Here is a 24,788-nt window from a genome sequence, read left to right on the forward strand (position 1 = left end):
TCCACAAAGAGATTTTTTGTTTTTACAAAGTATTTCTTTTTGTACAGTTAATTTCCTTGAGATTCCGCAGAGCAAAATACATTAGAGGACACCGCGTCCTAAGTCGATCATCCTGTTTGAATGGCTAAAGGTTTATAAAAAGCTTGAATACAGAGGGGATTCTGGGAAGCGTAGTTCTTGTGGAAACCAGCGGATATGACGTAAATGTTGTGTCGCTGGTAGCTAGGTGTCGTCTGCGCTCTCCTTTGCAGCAGTTGGATGAATTAGTCGACGCTAACAGACCTTGGGATATGACAGTGCTTTTTGTAGTAGAGAGCTAACTTTAGCTAGACCATTAGCTGACTGTCAGGCTTTTAGGATTACGTTGGCCGAAAGAGAAAAATTCCAGTGCCAAGGCGTTTTTTGCTCAAAGTTGTTTCTCTTTTTGTGTTAGCTTTTATATCTTTATAAGATGTCACTGTTAGCGTTGTGCTTTCAGGTATCGGGAGCTAATTTAACTTAAGCTAGATGGTGAGCTAGCGTGTCATGAACTTGTGAATCTCATAACTTCATCTCTGTGCGGGCCACAACAACCACACTATTCATTAAGGTCGCTAGTGGGGGTTGCTAGCCGTTAATTTAGCCTGTTAGCGTAACAACGTGCAACAAGGACTCGAACGAAGTTTAAAAGAAAGAAAAAAGATTGCTAGCATAGTTGAGCTAGCCGGTTTCAATTTGTAATATGAAAAAGGCACAGTCTGACACGTTGGGTTTTGTTCCTCAAAAAGACATCGTATACAACAAACTTTTGCCGTACGCAGATAGGCTAGATTATGAATCCAATGACATTTTGAACAAAATAAAAGGAAATCTTGGCCGAGCTGTACAGCTCAGAGAGATATGGCCCGGTGTCCTGTTCTGGACGAGGAAACTTTCCACGTAAGTAACACTCACCTCCGGTTTTCTAACGGAACACTAACAGTTGTTTATCTTTTTCTAATGTTTTCAATCTTGAGCCTCTTTGAGTTATGTCAGCAGTCGTTTAAGTAACTATATAACGTAATGTGAAACATTTGGCGAGTACGTCATCCATTTGGCCAAAGATAGACTTGGTTTGAATAACAGTTTGTCAATGAACATGCACCGGGTACTGACTGATTAAACAAGTACTATGAAAACGAAATCACCAAAGACAGTGGTTTGAGTATGAGTTTAATGTTTTGTTTTTTCCCCTTTAATAATCTTTCAAATACATAGCTGCTAACTCCCAGAAAACTACAAACTGATCTGTGCTTCTGATAAGGAGCGATATTGCTTTCATAATCTGAGCAGTGGAGTGTCAAATACACTGCGTGACCCAGACAGCAGAGTACAGTAGTAGGTCATTGTCATTACTGCTGTGCTTGTGTTCCGCTTTTGACATTTTCTTTTTGATTCAGCGAGTCAGGTGACAGCCCGTCCAATATACAATTTTATGGACTTGTGAGTTTCCTTTGAAGTTGCTGTAGATGGGCCTGAAGGATCTTCCAGCATTCATTATGCAGTGTCATGCTTATGGAGAAGACCATCAAGTTTTTTACCAACCAAGCCTTTTACTCTCTTGCCTGTTGTTATTTTACTAAGTTTTATAAATTAAAAACATGGTCTATATATATATATATATACATACATACACACACACACACATATATATCTTTTGGTTTCAGTTATCTAGTAAGAAGCGGCGTCGCATTAGGAAATATATCAACGTGACGATGGTTTTCTTGTTTTTTTGCTTTGTTTTTTTTTCCCTGGTCATTGGGCTTTGTTTAATCCGTTTCAGTACTCTGTGCTGGAGCGTTACTCTGTCCAGTGACTCACTGCCGGCTCAGAGAGATGGAAAGTTTGGTGCTGTGGTGACCCAAATTTTGTATAATGGTGTTCAAAAGGTGTCATGAAAGGTTTTGCTGCTTTAGTCACATTGACAAATAAAGTGGTTTCCTATACTTTTAATTAAATAAGTGTTTTATGTTTTTGTTGACACAAACTAGTGTTCTTACCATTCGTCACATAGGTCAAATCTGACACTGTTTTCTCTAAATCTGTACTTCTTATTAAGGTACATGAGACTGTATGGACGGAAGTTCAGCAAAGAAGACCATGTACTGTTCATCAAGTTGCTCTATGAGCTAGTGACAATCCCCAAACTGGAGATCAGCATGATGCAGGGACTTGCTCGCCTTCTTATCAACCTCCTCAAGTAAGAATAGGCCCCATCTGTGTTCTCTCATCAAACCGTGTACTTGAATATACAATTACTTGTACGTAGTTTTAAAAAAATGTATGTAGTCCAATCTTTTAGGGGTTTGTTTGTGTTGTATTTTTTTTTTATTTACAGTGTCTGGCTTTATGAAGAGCTATTTTCCATGTGTGCTCATCTGTATGGATGTGTTATTGATCTAACAGGAAAAGAGAACTACTGTCAAGGGAGGACCTTGAGTTGCCATGGAGACCACTGTATGAGCTACATGACAGGATTCTATTCTCAAAGACGGAGCATCTGGGCCTCAACTGGTTTCCCAAGTATAACTCTATTCTTTACTCATTTTGTTATAATAAGTTTTTTACAGTGTGCTTAATCTTAGGTGTGGGCAATATTGGCCTCTTTAGTTGTACTTGCATATTTTTTAAAGGCGATATAGAAAGAAACCACACCATTTATGTTGGTGCAGTGTATGGAACCCGTTTCTCCTTGAAAGCTGTGCCTCTGAAATTCTCCTCAGTAACTTGGGGACTTGGTCTTTAGATTCTGTTTTCTGTTCAGAGAAGCACGTTACTCTTTGGAGAAACCTTAGCTGCATCCCACTGACCAGAATCACTTATGTCGCGTCACCTATGCAAGGACTTGGGTTTTTCCAACAGCACGTTCAGCTGATTGCATGGCAGCGTGCTGCACATTACAACAGGCTTTCCTTCTTAGTGATCTTCTTACGTGAAACTGTTTTGGAAATCGCAAAAAAGTCTTACCCTTAGTTTGTGATAAAGTAACAAAGCAGTCATAAGTAAGTGACTGTTGATATACAAGGGAAGGGTTTCAGTCACTGTTTCATACTGTTTTGTTTGCCTGACAATAAAAATGGAAGATATAAATGAGAGTAATGTTAATGGGGTTTGGCTGTATTAAAATACAATATGCCTCATGTTACCACAGTGAGTAGGGAAGAAACAAATAGTTCTAAAGGGCTGACATTAGGCAAAAGGCTGTAATTTACTCTTACAAAAGACTGGAATATTTATTGTTCATTGCCTTGCAGGCAGAGGATATTGATACGATTTGTGGCCCATATTGCTCAGTCCTGCTTAATTTTAGATGCATGGAATTTAAACTAATATGTGCACTTCACTACATGCAGATTGTACACAACGAGGATTTTGTTTGTCTGTACGTGTTGGCGTAACACACTGCATTCATTAGTGAGTCAGACAGTCGAGTTGCGTTTCTAAAAAGTCATTCTTATCACACGTTTGCAGTGTCAGCCTTATCTATTTTGGCTCTTATCTGAAGCGCTTCAAAAAAAGGAATTATTTAAGATTCACACCCACTTCACACAGCGATTGGCCAGCTTTGTCCAGGTGTAGCAGGAATCGTATTTCTTTTCTTTAGTTAATCACCTATTGGTGGCCTTTTTCAGCTGTGCGACTCAGAGCAGCACTACGGTGCCATCATCTTTCCAGAAACATTGCTTTGAAAGTCTCCCTATTTTTTAAAATGACGTTGCATGTCTCTGCTTTTTGGGGCCAGGCTCTTCAGTTAACCTCCCTGTGCTGCTGTTTAATGGCACATTTGAGGAGGTTTTATTATTATTTTCTATTATTCTGCCTTCATGAACTACTTTCATAGCTCTTGCCTGTTATGTCACTGCCATTTTTTTTTAATACAAATCTGTACACTCACTTGTTTCCGTGCTTTGGCTACGTAGCTTGATATGTTTATAAATCAATTTTAACGGTTTCATAAGCCAGTGTTTTCTAACCTCTGGTTACTTTAGGTCATATGTTTTTGCAGTTGGAATACACTCTACTTGTGACGTTTAATTTGGCCAGTTTGGGGAGAGCAAGTGGAGCATGTTTTAGATCACACAGCATTTATAATTGTGCTTTATACAGGGAACAAAATCCACTATGAACTTAAGATAGTTTACATCAACTCAAGTTTATCCTCTGCAACATCCTGTTAAAGGTGCACACGAAGGTCTTGGCGAGCAGTGCGAGGTGCTCTTTTATGGTGCTATGTGAACATTGTAGATTTACCACAAACTGCTGTGCTGGCACATCACCTTAACATACAGCCTATGAACGTAAGCTGCTTTTGCTGATTGCTTGCTCGCACCTTTCAAAGTAGCTAAATTATACTAATACACGCAAAGCAGAATTCTTTGGCAACGTTAATGTCTTAAAAGGTGATGCATAGCTTTCGAGCAATTGGCACTTTTTGTGTGCTGAAAATGTTGTTTTTTGCCTTTGTCTCTTTTTACATTTAGTTCTCCACGGCCTCGTTCTTCCTCTAAACTCATAATATTAAAATTGGTTCAGAGGTGGTAAGGACAATACTTCTTTGTGTTTTATTGAAATTCATTCTTACTGGCACTTGTTTTTTTTTTTTGTTTTTTTTGTATACAGTGCATGAGAAAACCTGGCACGGTGGACACCCTAAATGCAGTTTGTAGTACAGAAAAAACCAAGACTTTATCAATGTTAACATTTCACTCATATTGGAGACTGTCGCACTGCAGCTAACAGATTTTCTTTTATTCTTCTGTCCCTCAAATCAGAGAATGACACCAGATTTTTCTGTCTTTTATATATTTTTCCCTTGGAGCTCCTCTTATCTGTCATCTTTATTTCCTAGTTTTTCCATCTAGAATGTTGATTTGCTATCCTTAAATATGTCAGATTAACTGCAGAATTAGCTTTTATATCAGTTCTCCCATAATGTTTAGTTTTTTTTTCTGTTTTATACCCACCCTACTACTTTATTGTGAAGCTCATCATCCCTGCTTTACTAAACAGCACTTGTAGAACTTGTTTAGGACTTTTTCCCTCTTTCTCGGACAGTATTGGGCTGAAAAAAATCAATTTGAACTCTGATGCATATGTCTCACCAGCCGTTTTCACACATTGACGCTGGAGATTTTTCAGGAGAAAGTGCGGAAAGTTTGGTCTTGACTTTCTATTCACAAATGTGTTTCACAGAGGAGGCTTTCTGCTGGAGACAGGGCATGTCTTTATTGTACAGGAGGCAGGATATGATGCCGAAATGTATTAATTTTTTCCCCCCAACTTGTTGGAAATAGCAGTCGAAGCTCCTTGTTGTGTTGCTATTAATAGCACATGTATATGTATGTTTCCACGGGGATTCATAGGATGAGAAGGGAGCACACAGATAAGCAGAGAGGAGAATGAAAGAGCAACTCCTGTTATCACAGGCAGTAAATGCTCCAGATTGTTTGCAGCTGTGGTCGCACATTGTCTCACCTGCTGATGCTCGGGAGATATTTCACCAGGGGGGACTTTTGCATTTGTACGTGCCACCGCTCCGAAACATTTATCAAAAATGTCAGGATTCCAGTGCATGCGTGAAAACGGCTTTGGTGAAATTTAGCGTTCATTCCCTCAGAGTGTACACTCTGTTCAGGGTGTTTCCAAGCAGCCATGGCTTGAGTTTGCATGTGAGCAGAAAAGTGGAATTATAAGTCAGGGAGCTCACCAGCTGTAAGTCAGGGAGCTCACCAGCTGGGTTAGGCTCCAGCCCCCCCCCCCCCCCCCCCCCAACCCTAAATTGGATTAAGCGGGTGTAGAAAATGGATGGAGCTCACTAGTAAAGGTTTTATTGGTCCTACTTTAACACCAAAATGCGACCAGAGTCCCACACCTGCGGTCTACGTGGGGAAGATGCGTTGAAAGTTTGTAATGTGTGATTCCTTCTTTCTTTTTCAGTCCAAAACCACCCTTATAAGTTGGTGATTTTTGTTGTGTCAAGATTATGTCATAGATGGCTAAAGGAGTAAATAAACATACACACATCTGTATATTTTGCTGTAAAATCTCTTTCCAGTTGAATTACTTTGCAACCGCTCAAAGTCGTCTCTCCCTCACAGTCCTTTAGTTGGATGCATAGAGATTCCTGTGTGCATGCGTTGGTGTGATGGCTGTTTCACTAACATCAGCGTCGCTCTGGCACGTTTAATAATGTTCTCTTCTTCTTCTCACTTTCTTTCCTTCTAGCTCAGTGGAAAGCGTGTTGAAAACCCTTGTGAAAAGCTGCAGACCGTAAGTACATCTTAATATACCTGCCCTTGAATGCCCTACCTCACGTTGACGTCAATTTTTTGGCACCTGCAGTGGTTTGATTAAACCGCTTTGTGAAAGTTTATAGTGGTTCGAATTTGTGTTGTATTTACTTGCATTGTTTGTTTTTTTAATCACCTTGACAGGACATTATAATAGTAAAAGCTTTAAATGAAAAATATACATGAAAATTACAGTTTCCTCAAGAACCCCCCCCCCGTCAGTGTGTTAGATGTTGCAGCAGGTGAGGAAATTCAGAATGCCGTAGTCTGAATTTAATAAAATTCCTCATTGGCTGAAACAGTCTGCTGTCACCAGCAGGTCCACATGATCGAGTTCACCGCAGTTGGTTTTTTTTTAGATATCTTAGGCAAGTGCGAGGACTCGTACCTCAGTTTACACTTAGAGTAGGTAGATAATCCTATTACCTCATCTAATTCTGTCTTATGTGAGAGTTTCCTGTAACTGTGGGAAGGAAGAGTGATTTGTAGCAGCTACTGTGAATCAGCGGTGAGGCACGCCGAGGGTCCCTAATTGGAGGCCTTCGATGAATGTCGTAATTGTGAAAATGTTTGATGACCTTAAATAAACGATGGCTTTATGCAAGCACTTATACAAGCACGTAATGAAAATCCAGTGGAACAATGGGATTTAGAGCAGCACCTAAAATGTATCAGGTGTTGGACTTTTAATCTCCCTTCTGTGGGACATTGTGCAACACTGAAATATCAGTGTTTGCAGCTTCATTTGAACATCAATGTCGAGTTTGCAGTGTTGATACATTTTGACCACTGATATACCAGAGATTAGAGCTGCAATGATTAATCAATTCTCTCTTAATTCTCTCTGTGTTCACGCAGATACTTCTCTGAGAATGCTACTCAGGAGATGCTGGATGAGTGGAGACCACTGCTTTGTCCCTTTGATGTCACCATGCAAAGAGCAATCAGCTACTTTGAGCTCTTTTTACCCACAACTTTGCCTCCAGAACTGCATCACAAGGGGTTTAAGTAAGGAACCTCTTAACTTTCTGTAGTTTCTGTAGATGAGAGTCAATGATTAGAAAATATTGCCCTTGTTTGAAGCCATTTTAGCTAAAGGAATTTGAGATGGGGTGAAGAGTGGCTTGGCTTGTCTGAGGGGGGTGGGGGTGGTGGGGTGAATGGATGAGGGGTGACGTTATTTTAGTTGTCCTCAGCAACAGATACGTCAGCCAGTCACAAAGGTAGCGGCTCCTGATACAGACGTCATTACAGCCACTCTGGGCTGGCAAGGATAATGGAAAAGGTGTTTGTATAAATATGTGAGGGCCGTATTCATTATGGAGCCACAAAGAAGAGAGCTATAAAAGCTATAAAAGAACCTAGAACTAAGGCCCTGTTCCAGTTCATCGTATTCATAACCCTTTAGATTAAGAAAGGTTCTTTTTTTGTTCACAGTGATTTAGTGTGATTCACAGTATTTCCGCTGATTTTTTCCAAATCAATTAAACACACATCTCCGCATTATAGCGTAGAGAGGGGGTGTGGGAATTTTCCAGGCCCCATATCACTGGCAGAGCATTCCTTAAATGTGGGATGCAAATATGAGACCTTCTTAATGTCTAAAGGTGCTGATGCATCCATCACAGTTGCCATCTGCAACTATTCAGTCATAGCTCCATTCTAAATGTTTCTTTGGCACCTTTCACATGTATATTTTGGACTTTTGTAACACTCTGTTTGTCTGACAGGTTGTGGTTGGATGAGCTGATCAATCTATGGGTGTCTGTACAGAATCTGCCAAGCTGGGAAGTTGTGAGTAGATTGATGTGTTTAAAAAAAATAAATAAAAAAATAGCTGAAATGTACGGCAGAGATTATTTTTCCCTGTCTTTGTGTGACGTGTTATTCTGCACATTTGCAGCACCTGGTCAATCTGTTTGCTCGCTTGGCCAACGACAACATTGGTTACATTGATTGGGATCCTTATATTCCTAAGGTTTGTTGCCTCTTTTTTTTTTTTTTCTCTGAATAACTCCTTTCAGCCACTCATTATACAACCGAGCATTTGTTTGTTTTGAGGACGGTGGCACATGCTCCCACGTGGTCTCATGGTTCATATTTCATGGCTTTTGCTGTTTGTCAAACTATCAAGTTTCTCTGTCTTAGAGTTGAAGTAACTTGCATCGTGTTTGTGCTTCCTCTGACAGTGAAGTGTTGACCCGTTCATCCCAATCAAATGTTGAGTCTTACGAAAACATTAAACTCTTTTATTTCTTTTTCTCTCCTCATTTCAGATTTTCACAAGAATTTTGAGGAGTCTAAATCTCCCTGTGGGAACCGGTCAGATGATGGTACCACGTTACATTACCAATGCCTACGACATCGGCCATGTGGTGCTTTGGGTGTCATCCCTTCTGGTCAGCTTATTCACTATAAAATTAATTTTGTGCTCCCTGTATTTCGTGCACATGACTGCTCAGAGACCTTTGCTATACCACTTTCAGGGAGGACCCAGCAAGCAAGCTCAAGCACAGCTCAGTGGCCTTTTCAACAGTATCACATCCTTCTTTCACCCATCAAATCATGGCCGCTGGCTGGTGAGTCACGTCTTACTTGTTGTTGATATCTGTAGAACTGATGAGACCATAAAACATCTTCTCTTCTTCATTAGTTACAGCACCTTTTTTTTTTTTCTTTAGGCAGAAGTTCAATATAACTAACAGACTAGCACCATTAACAGCTTTTAATCACCCATTAGGATCATTGTGGATCTTCCATCTGGGAAATCAACGGTTCGGAGTACTTTTCAGTTTTTCAATGCCGATTTAAAAATATCTACAAAGCTAATTTGTTGTCAGGCGATAAACAGTGGCTTTGACTTTATTCTTTGGTAAATATTTTACAATGTCTTTTACGTCACATGATGTTTACATACCTCTGAGGACTGCTATCATTTGATCAGTACTACACAAAACCAAACAAAAATGGGAGCCAAAAACCACCTGTTACAAAACTCTGGCTCCTCGCCAAGACGGTCTGAATAATTTGATGATTAAGATTAATGTTACCGTAGCATACAAGTGGGGTAAAATAGCTCGTAAACAGAGAAAAAGTTCAGTTTTTTTAAAACCCCTAAACAGCTCTGGTTTTACCTCCTCTTTTCTGACTAAATGAGCAGCAAAATGTAAGATTTAAAAACAAACAAAAGCAGATATATTCAAAGGTTATTCTAACACTTAAAGAAAAAATCCTTGTTATCAGAACGGTGTGTGCTTTGTTTATTCATAGAATTGGCAACATAAGAAAACACTCAACAACTGTCATCACATTTCAGTTCAAACTCAAAATAGAAACGTGAATCTAAATTCGGAATAGAAAGCAAATGGCATGTTTCAAACTGAAGCTGTTCCGGCGACTCGGTCGCATGTGAAGCAACCAAAACGGGCATCATTATTTTGTCCTTGGCAGATATTGTACTAAAATAAACTGAAGAGGGTTTTCAAGGTCTGTAGAGCATCTTACTTCTAATCTCACTTCTTCAGGTGAATTTAAGGACCATAACTTTGACAGGGCACGGAAATATTTACAGTGACACAGCCTCTCTGAGACTGACGAGTCATCAGTCTCAAGGAAGCCTCCTGGATCTTGTTGGGTATATATTGGTAGCTCATAAATAACAGCAGGACATGTGAGTGAGATGGTTGCAATGGTAATAAAGGTCACTGGCACCATGGCCACATGCCTTTCTGTTTTAAGGGCTCCCGTGTGTACTGGATCTGAAGCGGCACAGGCAGCAAGGTGTCCTCATACGCAAACCTTTCATTTTGGCAGGGGAAAATGGGCTTGTGTGTATTTGAGGCTGCCGCTTGGACACATGTAACATGTTGAGCCATTTAGCTTTTTCGTTACATGGAAATAGTGTTTTGCAATCTGTCAAAAGAAATGTGAGAGAGCGAACTCATGTGTAACCAACAGTGAGCCTCTGCCAAGCCTTTCACCGGATAAACAAGTGTAACTTGAATTGAACTTCTTTATGTGGTAAAGTTTCACTCCTTAAAGTGAAAAATTTGATTTTAAAAAAAGAAAATGAAGAAAAAGTTTCCGAATTTCGCACAGAAAAATACTAAATGAGTAGATAAAGCTGTGTTCACGGTGTCTTTATGTCCATTACATCATCGGTGTCTGTAGACGCTCCCCACAGCATCCTCTACCTCTCCATCTGTACACGAAGACAAACTGTCGCCCTCTGTCATCCCTTTGTCATGTATCTGTCTTTCTGTCCCCTTGTCCTGATGTCCAGATGAAGCTCATGAAGCTGCTTCAGCGTCTCCCAGCCAGCGTGGTTCGGCGGCTGCACCGAGAGCGCTACAGGAAGCCTTCTTGGCTAACACCAATACCGGAGAGTCACAAGCTCACAGAGGAGGATATCACTGACTTTGTCCAGAGCATGATGCAGCCAGTTCTGCTGGCTATGTTCAGCAAGACGGGGAGTCTGGATGCAGCCCAGGCCCTGCAAAACCTAGCTCTGATGAGACCTGAGTTGGTCATTCCCCCTGTGCTTGAGAAGTAAGTTTATACTGTAAACCGAGCTGTTTTTTTTAAAATTCGATAACAGAGAAGGCCACAAATGCAAATGAACAAAAAGGGCTAATTGTTTTCTGGCCTCGCCATAGAACATATCCTGCTCTGGAGACCTTAACGGAGCCCCACCAGCTGACAGCCACTCTGAGCTGCATGATTGGTGTGGCACGGAGCCTCGTGTCAGGTGGGATGCGCTTTCCTGAGGGACCTACTCACATGCTGCCCCTGCTCATGAGGGCTCTGCCAGGCGTGGACCCAAACGACTTCAGCAAGTGCATGGTGCGCTCCATTGTTTGTTCATTTTCTGTCTGCACTCTCAGGGTTTCCGTGACGTTTTCCTTTTCCACGTTCACTGCTTGAATGTGACACAAAGTTCATTCCTGTTTCTGCAGATCACATTTCAGTTTATTGCTACATTTGTGACTCTTGTGCCTTTGGTGGATTGTTCTTCTGCCCTTCATGAAAGAACAGATTTGACAGAGGTGAATATCTGCTATCATTCACACTTTCTCATAATTAACTCAAATATATGCTTTGTGATCAGTGCAAAACGGGATTATTTAATTTTATTTTTTGGTACTTGCAGGTGGAAAGGGAGTTGTGCTCCGCCTCAGCCGAGTTTGAAGACTTTGTGCTTCAGTTCATGGACAGGTACTGAGTTTTTATGCAAAACGTTGCACTGAAAGACAACCAAGTCATCAGATTTCATGCAGTTGTAATAGTAATGACATCACATCACTTCTCGGGTCATCTAATTAGCATGTGTCATATAATACAGGTCAAAAATATTTGGCGTCTCATTATGTTAATGAGAAGGTGGATTATCTAACCACACCTTGAGATGATGTGATGGTGTTTACATATCGAATTCAAGTATGTTCTGTGTACAGTGTCTGAGAGGAGTAATATCCCAACGTTTAAACGTGTGTTTTTTGGTTCTGCGCAGGTGCTTTGCCCTGATAGACAGCAGCACTCTGGAACAAACTCGAGAGGAAACGGAAACGGAGAAAATGACCCATTTGGAGAGTCTGGTGGAGCTCGGGCTGTCCTCCACCTTTAGCACCATCCTCACACAGTGCTCCTTGGACATCTTCAAGGTCTCGTCTGTTTTCACAGTTTTCACTCATTTCTCATTTTACAGATACTCCAAAGAAATTTTAGCTATTAAAAGTAAAGCTATGTTACGATTTTTTTCTTTTTCTTGTCGGATCAGCGTTGAAATATTTCTGTCTGTGTGTGTAGGCAGCTCAATGATATACATGCTTGTGATATAATTGTAATAGGTGGCTTTGGAAAAGGTATTCAACTTTGCAACCACTAACATCTTTGAGACGCGTGTTGCTGGGAGAATGGTGGCTGATATGTGTCGAGCTGCTGCAAAGGTAAGTCTTACCATCTCGCACTCGAGCGCACCCTCCGTCAGGTTTTCAGTTCACCGTATTTATCCTCTGTGTGTTTCTGTTGTTAGTGTCACCCTGCAGAGTCGCTGAAGATGTTTGTGCCACACTGCTGCAATGCCATAAACCAAATTGCTGTCAGTAAGTGATCAAAACACACAAATAAGCATTAAGGAAGAGGTTTGTATGACCCGCGTTTTACCCCTTGAGTCTTTTGCATCTTCCCTGATACTCACCTTCTTTTAACAGATGAGGAAGTGTTGAATGATGAAGAGCTCGATAAGGAGTTTTTGTGGAATCTCCAGCTGCTCTCTGAGGTGAAATAACTCTCAAACCCTGTATTTGCCCATGCCTCTTATCTCAAATGTAATGCTGTAACTGTATTCTTCACCTTTTTCAGGTGTCTCGGGTGGACGGTGACAAAATCTTGCCCTATCGTTCTGACCTGGTCCAGATTTTGCAATTGACGCTTCACCTCAAGTGTAAGCAGGGCTATATTCTCTCTTGCAACCTGTTGCACCACATCCTTCGCTCCACTGCCCTCATCTACCCCACCGAGTACTGCAGTGTGCCTGGAGGCTTCCACCAACCAGTCAGTGACTACCTCCCCATCAAGGTGCGTTTGTTGGTTGCTGGTCAATATCATTGCTCGACTCAAATCAGTGTCACAATTAGTGCTTAAAACTTTGAAACCATAAGCTTAAAATTGAATTTCCCTGATCTCTGAGTGTGATACAGTCAGGAACAAGCACTTGCAGTTATAGACACTTGGCACTCAATCAGTACGGGCAGCCTGGCAATTTAATTGGACTTCTATCATTGTTGCAGGGGGGAAAAATCAAGTTGACTTAAGTGAGTCGGATACCGCCGAGCCGTGGGCTGTGTGTGAAAACATTTAAGACATTCTGCCTCTTCTGACTAGTTCTGAGGGAGATCAACTTACTCATAAGACGAGCTGAATTCACTGCCCAGATGTTGTCTTTAAGTTACTTCGATCGTTGCTTTGTCTGAAGACGCTGCAGTTGTAAAATCAGGATTTTATTAGAGCTGAGCGACAGTCTGGAAATTGTTAAAGTGACTGCGAGACACAAATTCTCAATAGGAAGATTTCTAACATGTTTTGCCATCTGGTAAAAGAAATAGAAAACCATGCATGCATATTATTGTCCATGCAGGACTGGGGCCGGCCTGGGGACTTGTGGAACTTGGATATCCGGTGGCACGTTCCCAGTGTTGAGGAGACCTCATTGGCTTTTTATTTGCTGGACCTGATCCTCCAGCCAGAACTTCAGCGCCTTCAGAGATTTGCAAAAGGAGAGCAGGATATGAGCAGGTAAGGAACTCATGCGAGCTTCATTCTCCTCCCGACAAAAACTACACCTCAAGAGCTTACATGTTGACGACTTTGTGGTTCCAGGGATGACGTCCTACAGAGCCTCACCATTGTTCAGCACTGTCTCCTGGGAGCAGGGAGTCTGATGCCTCCACTAAAAGGAGAGCCCATTCCTGAATTGTGAGCGATTTGCATACACATAATGAATTATGACTAAAATAACCAGAGGAACAGAATAGAAATAGATTAAGCAAAGGCTTTATTACTTTATCTTTACTTCATTTTAAGTGTCTAGTACTTGAGCTGTCTTTGTGTCTTTGTCTGTTTTTTCCTCACAGGGTTCATAGCTTGGTGAATCTTGATGAGACCACCTTATTTACAGGGATGGAGTATGGTAATGGAAGATACTTTTTAAATATATTTGTTATTTATTAAAGGGTTTGTTGCAGCATCATCTCACCCTTTGATATTCATCTCATTTGCAGATGCAACCAGAGAGAACTACAGAGATGCTATCTGTAATGTGATGAGACAGCTGCTGCGTACGTGTTACACCTCCTTAAACTACAGCCACATCCATCTGGTCTGCTAGCTCACAGTGTGCTGTAGTTCTCTGTCCTTGATTCTGAGTTCTTTCCCCTCTTCTTGCAGATTATATCCTGGAGCACTCCGAAGATGACACAAAGTCTCTCTTCTCCATCATCAAGGTGGGTAGGCAGTAAAATAACAATTCAAACACATACTTGAACGGAGCACGTTTAAGTTAGAGATGCACAATGATGTTGGCATATCGTCAGTGTCTGTTGATAAAATCTTAAACATGAAATATCGACATTGGAATGAACCGCCTGTGACACTTTGGCATTGCAGATGCTGTGCATATCAGATATTGACAAAAATATTGTGCATCTCTAGCCTAAGTTGCCATCTGCTGTGTAAGAACATGTGCAGATATACCTCATCACTGACTCTGAGTCCTGCTGTTTTCATCTGCTTGTATTTCCTACATGAGCAGACTACTGTCAAAGATCTCATTGCCAAACACTCATTAACAGCTACTTTGATTCTTCTCAGATTATCAGCGACCTCTTGCACTTCAAAGGTTCTCACAAGCACGAGTTTGACTCCCGCTGGAAGAGCTTCAACCTTGTGAAGAAATCGATGGAAAACAGAGTGAGACTTTTAAAAAAAAAAAAAAAGAGAGAGAGCCGTTTAATCAACCACAAAGTTACAATAGAGACACTTATTTTACACAATGGCCACTAATTCCAGTTGTAAAACGAATTGCTGTTGTGTGTGCAGCTTCACGGCAGAAAACAGCACATCAGAGCTTTGCTCATCGACAGAGTCATGCTCCAGCACGAGGCGAGTCTGAAATGAATGAATTCCCTCTTCAGGTACGATTGGGTTTTTCTGCTTCTGACTTTCAAATCCTGATCTTTTATCAGCTGAGAAAACTGACGGTGGAAGGGTGTCAGTACAGAGCCAGTCATCAGGAGCTGATGAGAGATCTGTTGAGGCTTACCACAAGCACATACAGTCAGGTGAGTTCCATGGGACACCTTAAAGCATGCGTGTATGTTTTTAGCTTTCTGTTTGGTTTGAACCTGATTCGTGCTTTTAATACACTAAGAATTTCCTTTAATTTAGATTTCTTACCACCTTCTTACAGGTACGCAGCAGAGCTCAAAATGTGCTGTTCACTGCACTGGGAACCTACAATTTCTGCTGCAGAGATCTAATCCCCCATGTCCTTGAGTTTCTCAACCCAGACAACAGCAGTGTTACTCAACAGCAGTTCAAGGTACGACAGTTTGTCCCATCACCATAAAAGCTTTGAAACGATTGTTTATCTTTTTGTGTGTAGGAGTTAATATTCTTTGTAACGTCTCCACATGTTCTGTCTGTCTGTTTCCAGGGCGCTTTGTACTGCCTTCTGGGGAATCACAGTGGAGTGTGCTTGGCTAATTTGCACGACTGGGAGTGCATTGCTCTGACATGGCCTGCCATTGTACGCTCTGGCCTCAGCTCAGCCATGTCTCTTGAGAAACCCTCCATCGTGCGACTCTTTGACGACCTTGCAGATAAAATCCATCGCCAATATGAGACCATCGGCATTGACTTCTCTGTGAGTTCCACCGCTGAAAACATGCACAAATGCAGCATGGAATCAAAAGTAAAAGGGAAATCTGCTTATCAGTGACAGAAGAAACTCGTAACTCTAACTTTAGTATCTTTAAGTGATTTGTTTTCTGCATCAAATTTGATTGGCAGTATCAATTCTAAATTATTAAGCATTGAAAACAGTCACTAAACTGAATAATAATTATACTTATACATGGTTTGTAACACCTAAAATACATCTTAAAAAAGTTTGTATTAATGTTTTTCTTCTTAATTTCTACAATTTCATGCAAGCCAGCACAAACAGGTTTCATTGTGTTTTAAAAAGTATCATAATGTACTATTTTTAATTATTGCTTTTCACCAACAATAGTCTTTATGGTCACCTCTGCCAAAAAGAGTGACTGGGGTTAGAAGGCCTTTATCAGAAAGGTAACCAACAACCCAGTGGTCAGTGTGCTTTGGTTCCTTTGTGGAGATGGATAAACCCTACAGAAAGTGAACAATTGGTACAACACTCCACTAATCAGGTCTTTGTGGTCCGGTGGCCAGACAGAAGCCATTCATCACGTGAAAGCAAATGATAGCATGCTGGGGGGTTCAACAAAAGCCACCTGAATGACCATGAAAAGCTAAATCCTCTGATCTGGTGAAAGAAATATTGTGGTGCACCTTTTTCTTTCAGGTACCACAAAATTCCAGTGTACCAAAGTTTTTCACAGTGCATTTGGTGCCACAGTAATAAGTTTTTAAAGGTTGCAGTTTCATCATCTCTTTCCGTAATTTGTAGTTCTATAGATTATAAAGTGCTCAGGAGTGCCAACACATTATTTAAATTTACATTTCAACAAGACAACATCCTTAAGTATACGGCGAAGATGAGACGGGAGTTGTTTCGTGAAACTCTTTAAGTGCTTGTGTTGCCCAGCCGGAGTCCAGACCTGAGCCCTGTAAAGTGATTGAGGTTAAATGATTTTGTTAAGAGTAACAGACGAGCTTACAGGAGAAAGCTTGTAGAATCATTTCTAAGAAAGTCCTCAGGCTGTCATGGCAGCCAGAGGATTCACGCTCTCACTGAAGGGTCTGAAAGCTTGTGTCAGCGCTAATTTGTGTTTTGTTTTTGATAACTTTTCTCCCAAATCCTGTTTTTGCTGGCTCGTCTTTACAGTTGTGTACAGGTTGATGAAGAAACCATTCAATCCCTTTTTAAACTGACGCCCAAACAGCACCTGCAAACTGTCCTTGTTGCATGTCCATTGCTTTATCTGCGGGAGTTCCCTGGTCCGCACATCACTCCTTTACATGGCTTTAAGTTTCCCCTCCTGTGTGGATCGGATAGATGAGCTTTGATACCTCTTTTTCCATCCCTTTAGATTCCCGATGAGTGTTGTGCTGTGGCGAACAAACTGATGACTACTGGAGGTCCTATCCCTGAGGAACCTGTGCCCTCTGACGGAGAAGCAGAAGAGGGTCTAAGGAGGCAAAAGCAAAAGAACTCCGAGTCTGTTGAGTAAGTTTTACACCAACAATGAGACAAAAAGCATCTCTACACCAGCACCTGTATAAAAAATAAAAAAAAAACCTGTATTTCTTTACCTAACATATGCAAATACTAATATTGTTCTACATTTTTTAGTAAATACAGACAGCTCATTGGTGATCTGCTGGACTGCCTCAGTAACAGAAACATGTAAGTTGATCTAATGTACACTTAATAAAATCAGGTTTATTATCATTTATCTTTTGTATTTGCCTGTGACACCTGCTGCTTTTACCATTCCAGGCCTTGGAAGTTTGAGCACATTGCAATAGGCTTCTTGTCTTTGCTGTTGAGAGACGACCACCAGCTCCCACCTCCAGCTGTTACATTCTTTGTGAAAAGCCTCAACCACGATTCGCTCTATGTGCGCAAGGTGTGGAATAAGTCATTCAGGAGACATGTACAGGTGGAGTTGATAGTGGAGCCGTTCGTCTTAAAATGTCTCATTTCATCCATTAGGTGGCGATATCAGCTGTGGCTGGGATCATGAAACAGATTAAAAGGCCACATGTCAAAGTCCCCGTCAGCCCCTCAGAGCTCTGTAAGAATAACAGCCATTTCCTGCAAGGTTTCGCTCACATGTTTTCAATCTAATTTTAATCGCAGCGTGTTGGAGCTGTCTCACAAGCCTGCACCTGTCTTCGGTAGGTGGGGTGATGGAGCCGAGTAAGATTGTAGCGGGGGATCGCTCAGACAACCAGTGGCTGCAGTACAACAGCAGCAAGCTGCCACACACACAGCAGAGCTGGGATCATTGTGTGTTCATTGAAAAGACTCACTGGGGATACTACTCCTGGCCGAGGTTCTCATTTCCTTTGTTCCAGTTTACTGCGTTTACTTTTAATCTCATGTTTTCGGTTTTTATTTCTCCTAATATTTGCCAAACAACATCTTGAACTAGTTTTTCATTTTTCTTTGCTTCTTATTCGGTCTTTAGAAAACTGACGACGTATGCGCCTCAGGAGGAGCAGCCCAAACAGAACCTGAGCAGAGAGGAAATGACGGAGGTTTGCGCACTTAAAAACAATATTTCACATGCCGGCGTGTGAAATCACGGTGTCTGCATCTGTTAAGTCGTTTTGTATGTTCTTCCTAACAGCGGGAACAGATCATCTTTGACCATTTCTCAGACCCAGTGTTCATTAACCAGTTCATTGAGTTTCTCTCCCTTGAGGACCGGAAGGGAAAAGACAAGTTCAGCCCCCGCAGATTCTGTTTGTTCAAGGTGAGATGTGCCTGATGATGGATTCACAAAAAGGGAGCCGGAATAATGAGTGTAAAAACTTAATTTGCCTCCCCCCGCTCCCCCAGGGGTTGTTCCGTAATTTCGGTGATGCCTTTCTGCCTCTGTTGCGTCCTCACATGGAACGCCTTGTGACAGACTCGCACGAGAGCAAACAGCGCTGCGTGGCGGAGATCATCTCCGGACTGATCAGAGGCTGCAAGCACTGGAGCTTCTCAAAGGTAAAGATTTAAAACGAGTAAAGGGGTTAAATGTTTCGCCAACATTTGGTCTATCTTAGGGAAGCATTCGATTTTTCTTCCTCCTACTATAAACTTCTGGAGGCTTTCACGAGCACAGAGTAATGTACGAGTATCATTATGTGACCACTCAACTGCTCTATATGCCTACTTACTATAGTTTAAGTTACTTTTTATATGTGTTGTCCCCTTGAAAAAACTTTTTCTAATGCAAGTGCACACTGTGATGACAGGTTGAGAACCTTTGGAAGCTGCTGTGTCCTTTGCTCCGCACAGCCCTGTCAAACATCACTATAGAAACGTATGCAGATTGGGGCACCTGCATCGCCACAGCCTGCGTAAGCTATTTGTTCATTTCTATTCGTCATTACCCCTTTACTTGTTGGACTCGCGTTGCTCATTCATCCTTACAAATAAGTGTTGTTTCTGACTTCAACAGGAGAGCAGAGACCCGCGGAAGCTTCACTGGCTGTTTGAGATGTTAATGGAGTCTCCGGTCAATGGAGAGGGGGGCTCCTTTGTCGATGCCTGGTGAGCACAAATGTTATTGCCATAAGCTGCTGTTATTTATTTATGTTTTTTTCAACAGGACAAGTTGTGATAGTTTCTGTTTCCCTTTCCAGTCGTCTCTACGTGCTGCAGGGAGGTCTAGCCCAGCAGGAGTGGCGTGTCCCAGAGCTTCTGCACAGGTTGCTACAATATCTTGAACCCAAGCTCACACAGGTGTACAAGAATGTACGGGAAAGAATCGGCAGGTGAGGTCTTTTTTTATTTTGAAAGTGATTATCTTCTCATTAATCTCTTTTATTTCTAACTCCTCGTGTATTTTCCTTTCTCATCCTGTCCCCTCTGATCGGGTTTTCTAGCGTGCTTACGTATATCTTCATGATCGACGTCAACTTGCCATTAACTCAGCCAACCACCTCACCGCACATCGCAGACTTCACGGAGCGAATTCTGTTGCAGCTGAAGCCCCTAACGGAGGGCGATGAGGAAATCCAGAACCATGTGATTGAGGAGAATGAGGTTGGGGAGCAGGATGAGAGGACGCAAGCGATCAAGTTACTCAAAACAGGTGGGCTGATCCGTCGTCAGAACTCTTCCCTTACTGGGAGTACTGGTTATGGCAGGAGTGGTGTGAACAATTTAGAAATGAATGGAGCTGTGAGGCATTCTTTAAATAATCCCATCTACAAACACCTGCAGTGCTCAAGTGGCTGATTGCAAGTGCTGGTCGCTCTTTCACCACTGCTGTCCCAGAGCAACTACGGCTACTTCCCCTGCTCTTCAAGGTGAAATACTCTTTTCTTCGTGGCCTTAGGCTGCTACCTGCTCCACTACCAACTCTTCTTTTAATCTTCTCTCCTTCCTCTGTTTTAGATTGCTCCAGTTGAAAACGATGACAGCTACGACGAACTTAAGAGGGATGCAAAGACCTGTCTGTCTCTGATGTCTCAGGGACTCCTCTACACAGATCAGATCCCCATGGTGCTCAGTGTCCTGACAGGGGTGAGTCATCTGGATGCCGGGGCTGTTTTATCACTCTTCTTTTGCAAAATTAAAAAGCTTTTTTTATTTATTTTTTTAAATCATCACCATCTTATAGCATGAAAGGTCATTAAGTGGGGGAAAAGATGAAAGGTTTAAAGAGGAAAACGTGTGTTCATGCTTAAATTCTTCTGACATTGTATATTCTGTAATTATCATAATACACTGAGGAGTAAACAAATAAAAATTTACAACCGTTTTGGGGACGATTAATTTGTGATAAGCATACCTGTTCGTGTACACAACAGGTAGTAATGTGACCAAATAATTTTTTACAATAAACCTAAATGTGTTCTGATTCTGGGTGCAGGCTGTGGAACAGAAACTCAGAGACTGTTATTAACGTGGGCCTGTTGATGTGTTCCAGATTGCTGGTAGCAGCTCCTGGCATGCCCGATACACGGTGCTCACATACCTCCAGATCATGGTTTTTTACAACCTGTTCACTTTTATGAGTGACCAGAAAGCGGTGAATGACGTGCGTGCTCTGGTGATAAAACTCCTGGAGGACGAGCAACTTGAGGTAAAAAAGAAAAACAGTCTCGTCATTTTTAAAGGTTAAAATCATCCAAAATATCGAGCCAAGAGTTCAGTCACATAGTGTGGTGTGAACGATAATTGAAAGATGGACAAACATACAGCAGTCTGATGCTATATTGATCATAAGCTATCGTTCTGTACATGTTTGTTTATGCTAGCAGGCACTTTCAGCTTTACTGTAGTGATTCAGCACACTCCCCCCCACAGTACTCTGGCTGTTTCTATGGAAACCACCGGCTGCAGTAATCTGTTGCTATGGCAATAATGTTCAAATTGAAGGAGCACAAGAGGGAGAGAGATGGTGGAGACAAAGAATGTGTCTGTTTCCTTCCATCTAGCCAGTGGGCATACTCGTCCAACGCCGTGTCCCATGACATTGTTCCTGTAATATTTCCTTGAAATTGTAGTTGGAGCTCGTCTGTAAGGTGTTTGGGCTTATGTATCAGTATTATATGTATATATGTATCAGTATTGGCTGTAACAGCTGTCTACCATAAAGGCCAAAAGATAGGATGAGCATTCGCTTTCTTTGTTTTTAAGTTTGAAATGTCCCCTGCTGCTAGCAGTTTGCTCAGTGAGTGTGTTTGTCTTACTGTTTTTTTTTTTTTTAAAGCATGGCCACATTTAAAAAGAATAGTCCAAAAACATAGAACTGAAATGAAATAATATTTAATATATTTAGGTTGTGTAACTAAGAGGGGAACTTTGCTCCAGGAGTTAACATCAAGTATTGCTTTGAGGATAAAATGACCTAAAATTTCTGTATAATTTTCATTGCTTTAACTGATGGCAAAAGATGAGACTTTTATTTAAAGCCGTGGAGCCCCAGTAATGAGTCGCCCACGGGCCTTAATTTTGTGATATGCATAGGTGGACAGATAACTGATGCAATCCTGAAGCCATTTCTCCTGAACAGTAAATACATTAGTGCAGGTACACCTGGAGCCACCACTCATTTATTTATTCTTTGCTTCCAAGGAGCCAGACTCTTATAATCTCTTAAAGTGGTCTTGAGGCGTAGTCCTCTGGGCTTTCTGGTGTTTTTTTGGTTGAGAAGAACAGAGAATAGAACAAAAGGCAGCCAGGGTTCAGACTTTGTTGAATTATAAAGGTGGTCATACCAACTACTGACTTTTGAGCTCATGAGAACTGTTCAAACTTTGTTTTTAACCAAGTAAAGTGTTTTTCCAATTATGCTTGCACATGTTCAACACAATCGCTGCTTCTATTTACCAGACAACATATAAAACAATGACGGGCGGCATAGACTTCTGCACCCTATCAAGATATTTTGACCTGCTTTCTCAGTTTGATAATTATGTTAGAATTCCCACCACACTGTAAGGCTACAATTCCTAACCCCTTACTTTGTCTTTTAGGTGCGAGAAATGGCGGCCACTACACTCAGTGGCTTCCTTCAGTGTAATTTCCTGTCCATGGATGCCCCAATGCAGGCATATTTCGAGGCTCTCTGCAAAACCCGCTTGCCTAAGAAAAGGAAAAGGGAGCTTGGCTCTGTAGTTGACACCATACCCTCTGCTGGTAAGGAACTCAATTCCCAGTTATGGATTTAACGGCTCAAATATGTGATGATGCACTCAGTATGCGGTTTACTCTCATCTCAATGGAATTCTTCATGTCTTGCGTCTGCAGACCTGGTGCGCCGCCATGCCGGTGTGCTCGGGTTGAGCGCTTGCATTCTCTCTAGCCCATATGATGTACCCACGTGGATGCCTCAGCTGCTGATGGACTTGAGTGCTCACCTTAATGACACACAACCCATTGAAGTATGTGCATCTGGCAATTTGATGACCATGTATTTCTTGTTGTATGTCCAGCAAAAAAAAAAAAGCCGTAATTGTTGTTCTGTACTTTCAGATGACTGTAAAGAAAACTCTGTCAAACTTCCGCCGGACTCACCACGACAACTGGCAGCAACATAAGCAGCAGTTCACGGATGATCAACTACTGGTCCTCACTGACCTGCTGGTCTCCCCTTGTTACTATGCCTAAAACCCGGTAAAGCATTTCAACTTTCCACTCGTGTTGAAACATAAATGTCCTTGAATGCGTTTGCAAGCAAATCCAAAGATTGTCATGGCTGGATATCGTACAAAAGACACTGCTTGAAGATGACTCCTGAAACCACCTTTTAATGGTTACGTTTGCGTTTCTCTTTTATCAGTTTGGGACAACCCCAAACTCCACAGATGCCAGCTTGCATTGGGGAGGAGACCTGCAGTTCCTGACTAATAAGAACACAGTATCCTTACAGACCCGGAGGAAGTGGAACACAAAGGAACCGCACCATTGCTCTCACAAGGATTAAAATGTTGTGTATTTATGTGTCTAGCTCATTTACATTTCTACTATACTTAATATTTAAGGATCAATCATGCAGGTAGGAATGACCTGCAGTTTGTAACATTACTGTACAGATTTTTCTTTTTCTTTCTTTGTGGCTTGTGTGTGCGTGCGTGCGTGCGTGTGTGTGTGTGTGTGTGTGTGTGCGCGCGTGTGCGTGTGTATGGGATGCTTTATGACATCTACTGGTGTCCCGCACATTTCTCAGGATTGTATCTTAAATATCCGCTCTGAGCCAACGCCGTGTCCAGTGCAGGACATGCTGTTTAGTATCTTCCAGCATAGCGAAGGGTTAGCTACAAGCCACAGAGAATTGACGATTAAACAACGGTCTCTTTAGGTTAGACTTTTAATTTGCAACAAGCAATGTTTGTGTGGCAGTTTGTTCTACATATGATTATATGCATCATGTATGTGTATGTCATGGTATATCAAATCCGCACAGACTCATTTATTTATTTACTATTTTTGAAGTTCTGAAGTGTGTTTTTCTTTTTTCTTTTTTTTTTTCTATAGTGTATATCTGAGATTCTGATCTGTTAGAAATGGAGCGTATTTTCATCCACTCTTGCAAAGAAAGGGAGAGCGCAAGCTCCCCGCTGCCATGCTGTGTGATGCGTTTATTGTGAGGACCGGAGCACAGTTGGATTCCCATGTCATGTGTCTCAATGCACGTATAAAGAAAATAAGCCAAATTGCCTGTACGGAATTGTGACCTTTCCCCTCTTAAACACAGATTTCATTTGACTTTTTCTGAGAACCCAGTGAGATGACATTACTGTGGTGTATGTGTGTTTGCCCCTGATGACTTGAAACCAGTCTAAGCATCAAAGCATTTAGTACCTCACTTACATATAGTGTAGTGCCAAAACTGCAGTGTTTTTTTCTTTTCTTTCTTTTTTTTTTTTAGATATTTTGTTTGAACATAAGAAATGACAATAAATTGTTTGTAACAAAAACGGTATTCGAGAGTTTTGCTTTTATTGAAGCTGTGAGGCAATATTACAAAAGAACTTGGTCGAAGGTCCTTTTTTCGTAAGGTCGTAAAAATGCTGTGATATGAACAGGAAAGAAGAGAAAGCTGGTGGTTCTCCAAATATGCAGAAAACGTCAAAATATTTAACTGGGCCATTTAAAAAAAATAAAAAATAACTTTTTAGAAATAAAAAATTATGCGAAAAGGGTGGCGGCCCTGTGTCGCACGTGACTCGTGGCACTACCTTTAAAAATGAACGAATTGGGAGATATTATGTTGCCTAGTAACCGTTGTTAGGCTACTGCCTATAGATGGCAGTAGGACGGAGAAGCCTTTTCAGCTGAAACTTTTGGCGCATTGACAGAATATAGGGGTGGGGGGGGACTAAGAAGTTGCTGGGCTGATTTTTTTTTTTCATTTTTTTTAAAAAAGTGAACATTTTACGTCATGATAATACTTAATATGGGGCCACGGTGTTTGCTTTATTCAGCAGTTTCCTCATTTAAAAAAAAAAAAAAAGAAACACGAAAAATTTCGTGTTGCCATATTTGGATTCTACTCACTGACCGTCCATCTTAAGATATTATTTACACAGCCTGTTCTTATGTGGTCG

The 24,788-nt window shown here is 41.4% G+C and overlaps 1 protein-coding gene across 1 annotated transcript; it reads left to right on the top strand.

The window, feature by feature from the left end:
- The first annotated feature begins 242 nt into the window (after positions 1-242).
- On the top strand, positions 243-24,163 carry psme4a (proteasome activator subunit 4a). Its single transcript, XM_072391174.1, has 47 exons — positions 243-918; positions 2,078-2,218; positions 2,425-2,541; positions 6,244-6,288; positions 7,167-7,316; positions 8,039-8,102; positions 8,212-8,286; positions 8,585-8,707; positions 8,795-8,887; positions 10,591-10,856; positions 10,964-11,150; positions 11,264-11,353; positions 11,458-11,522; positions 11,818-11,968; positions 12,155-12,253; positions 12,340-12,409; positions 12,518-12,585; positions 12,669-12,884; positions 13,444-13,601; positions 13,686-13,781; positions 13,940-13,995; positions 14,087-14,143; positions 14,253-14,308; positions 14,676-14,774; positions 14,904-14,966; positions 15,050-15,145; positions 15,274-15,405; positions 15,520-15,729; positions 17,099-17,235; positions 17,362-17,415; positions 17,509-17,638; positions 17,725-17,806; positions 17,914-18,067; positions 18,203-18,272; positions 18,365-18,490; positions 18,577-18,729; positions 18,981-19,085; positions 19,187-19,278; positions 19,371-19,502; positions 19,614-19,822; positions 19,954-20,039; positions 20,128-20,256; positions 20,663-20,818; positions 22,215-22,377; positions 22,489-22,622; positions 22,714-22,854; positions 23,021-24,163. Exons 1-46 carry the CDS (start codon positions 722-724, stop codon positions 22,846-22,848), a joined length of 5,487 nt encoding a protein of 1,828 aa, XP_072247275.1. The 5' UTR covers positions 243-721; the 3' UTR covers positions 22,849-22,854; positions 23,021-24,163.
- Positions 24,164-24,788: the final 625 nt, after the last annotated feature.

Source organism: Leuresthes tenuis, unplaced genomic scaffold (assembly GCF_036924035.1).
Source record: "Leuresthes tenuis unplaced genomic scaffold, fLeuTen1.0.hap1 SCAF_8, whole genome shotgun sequence".
NCBI lineage: Eukaryota > Metazoa > Chordata > Actinopteri > Atheriniformes > Atherinopsidae > Leuresthes > Leuresthes tenuis.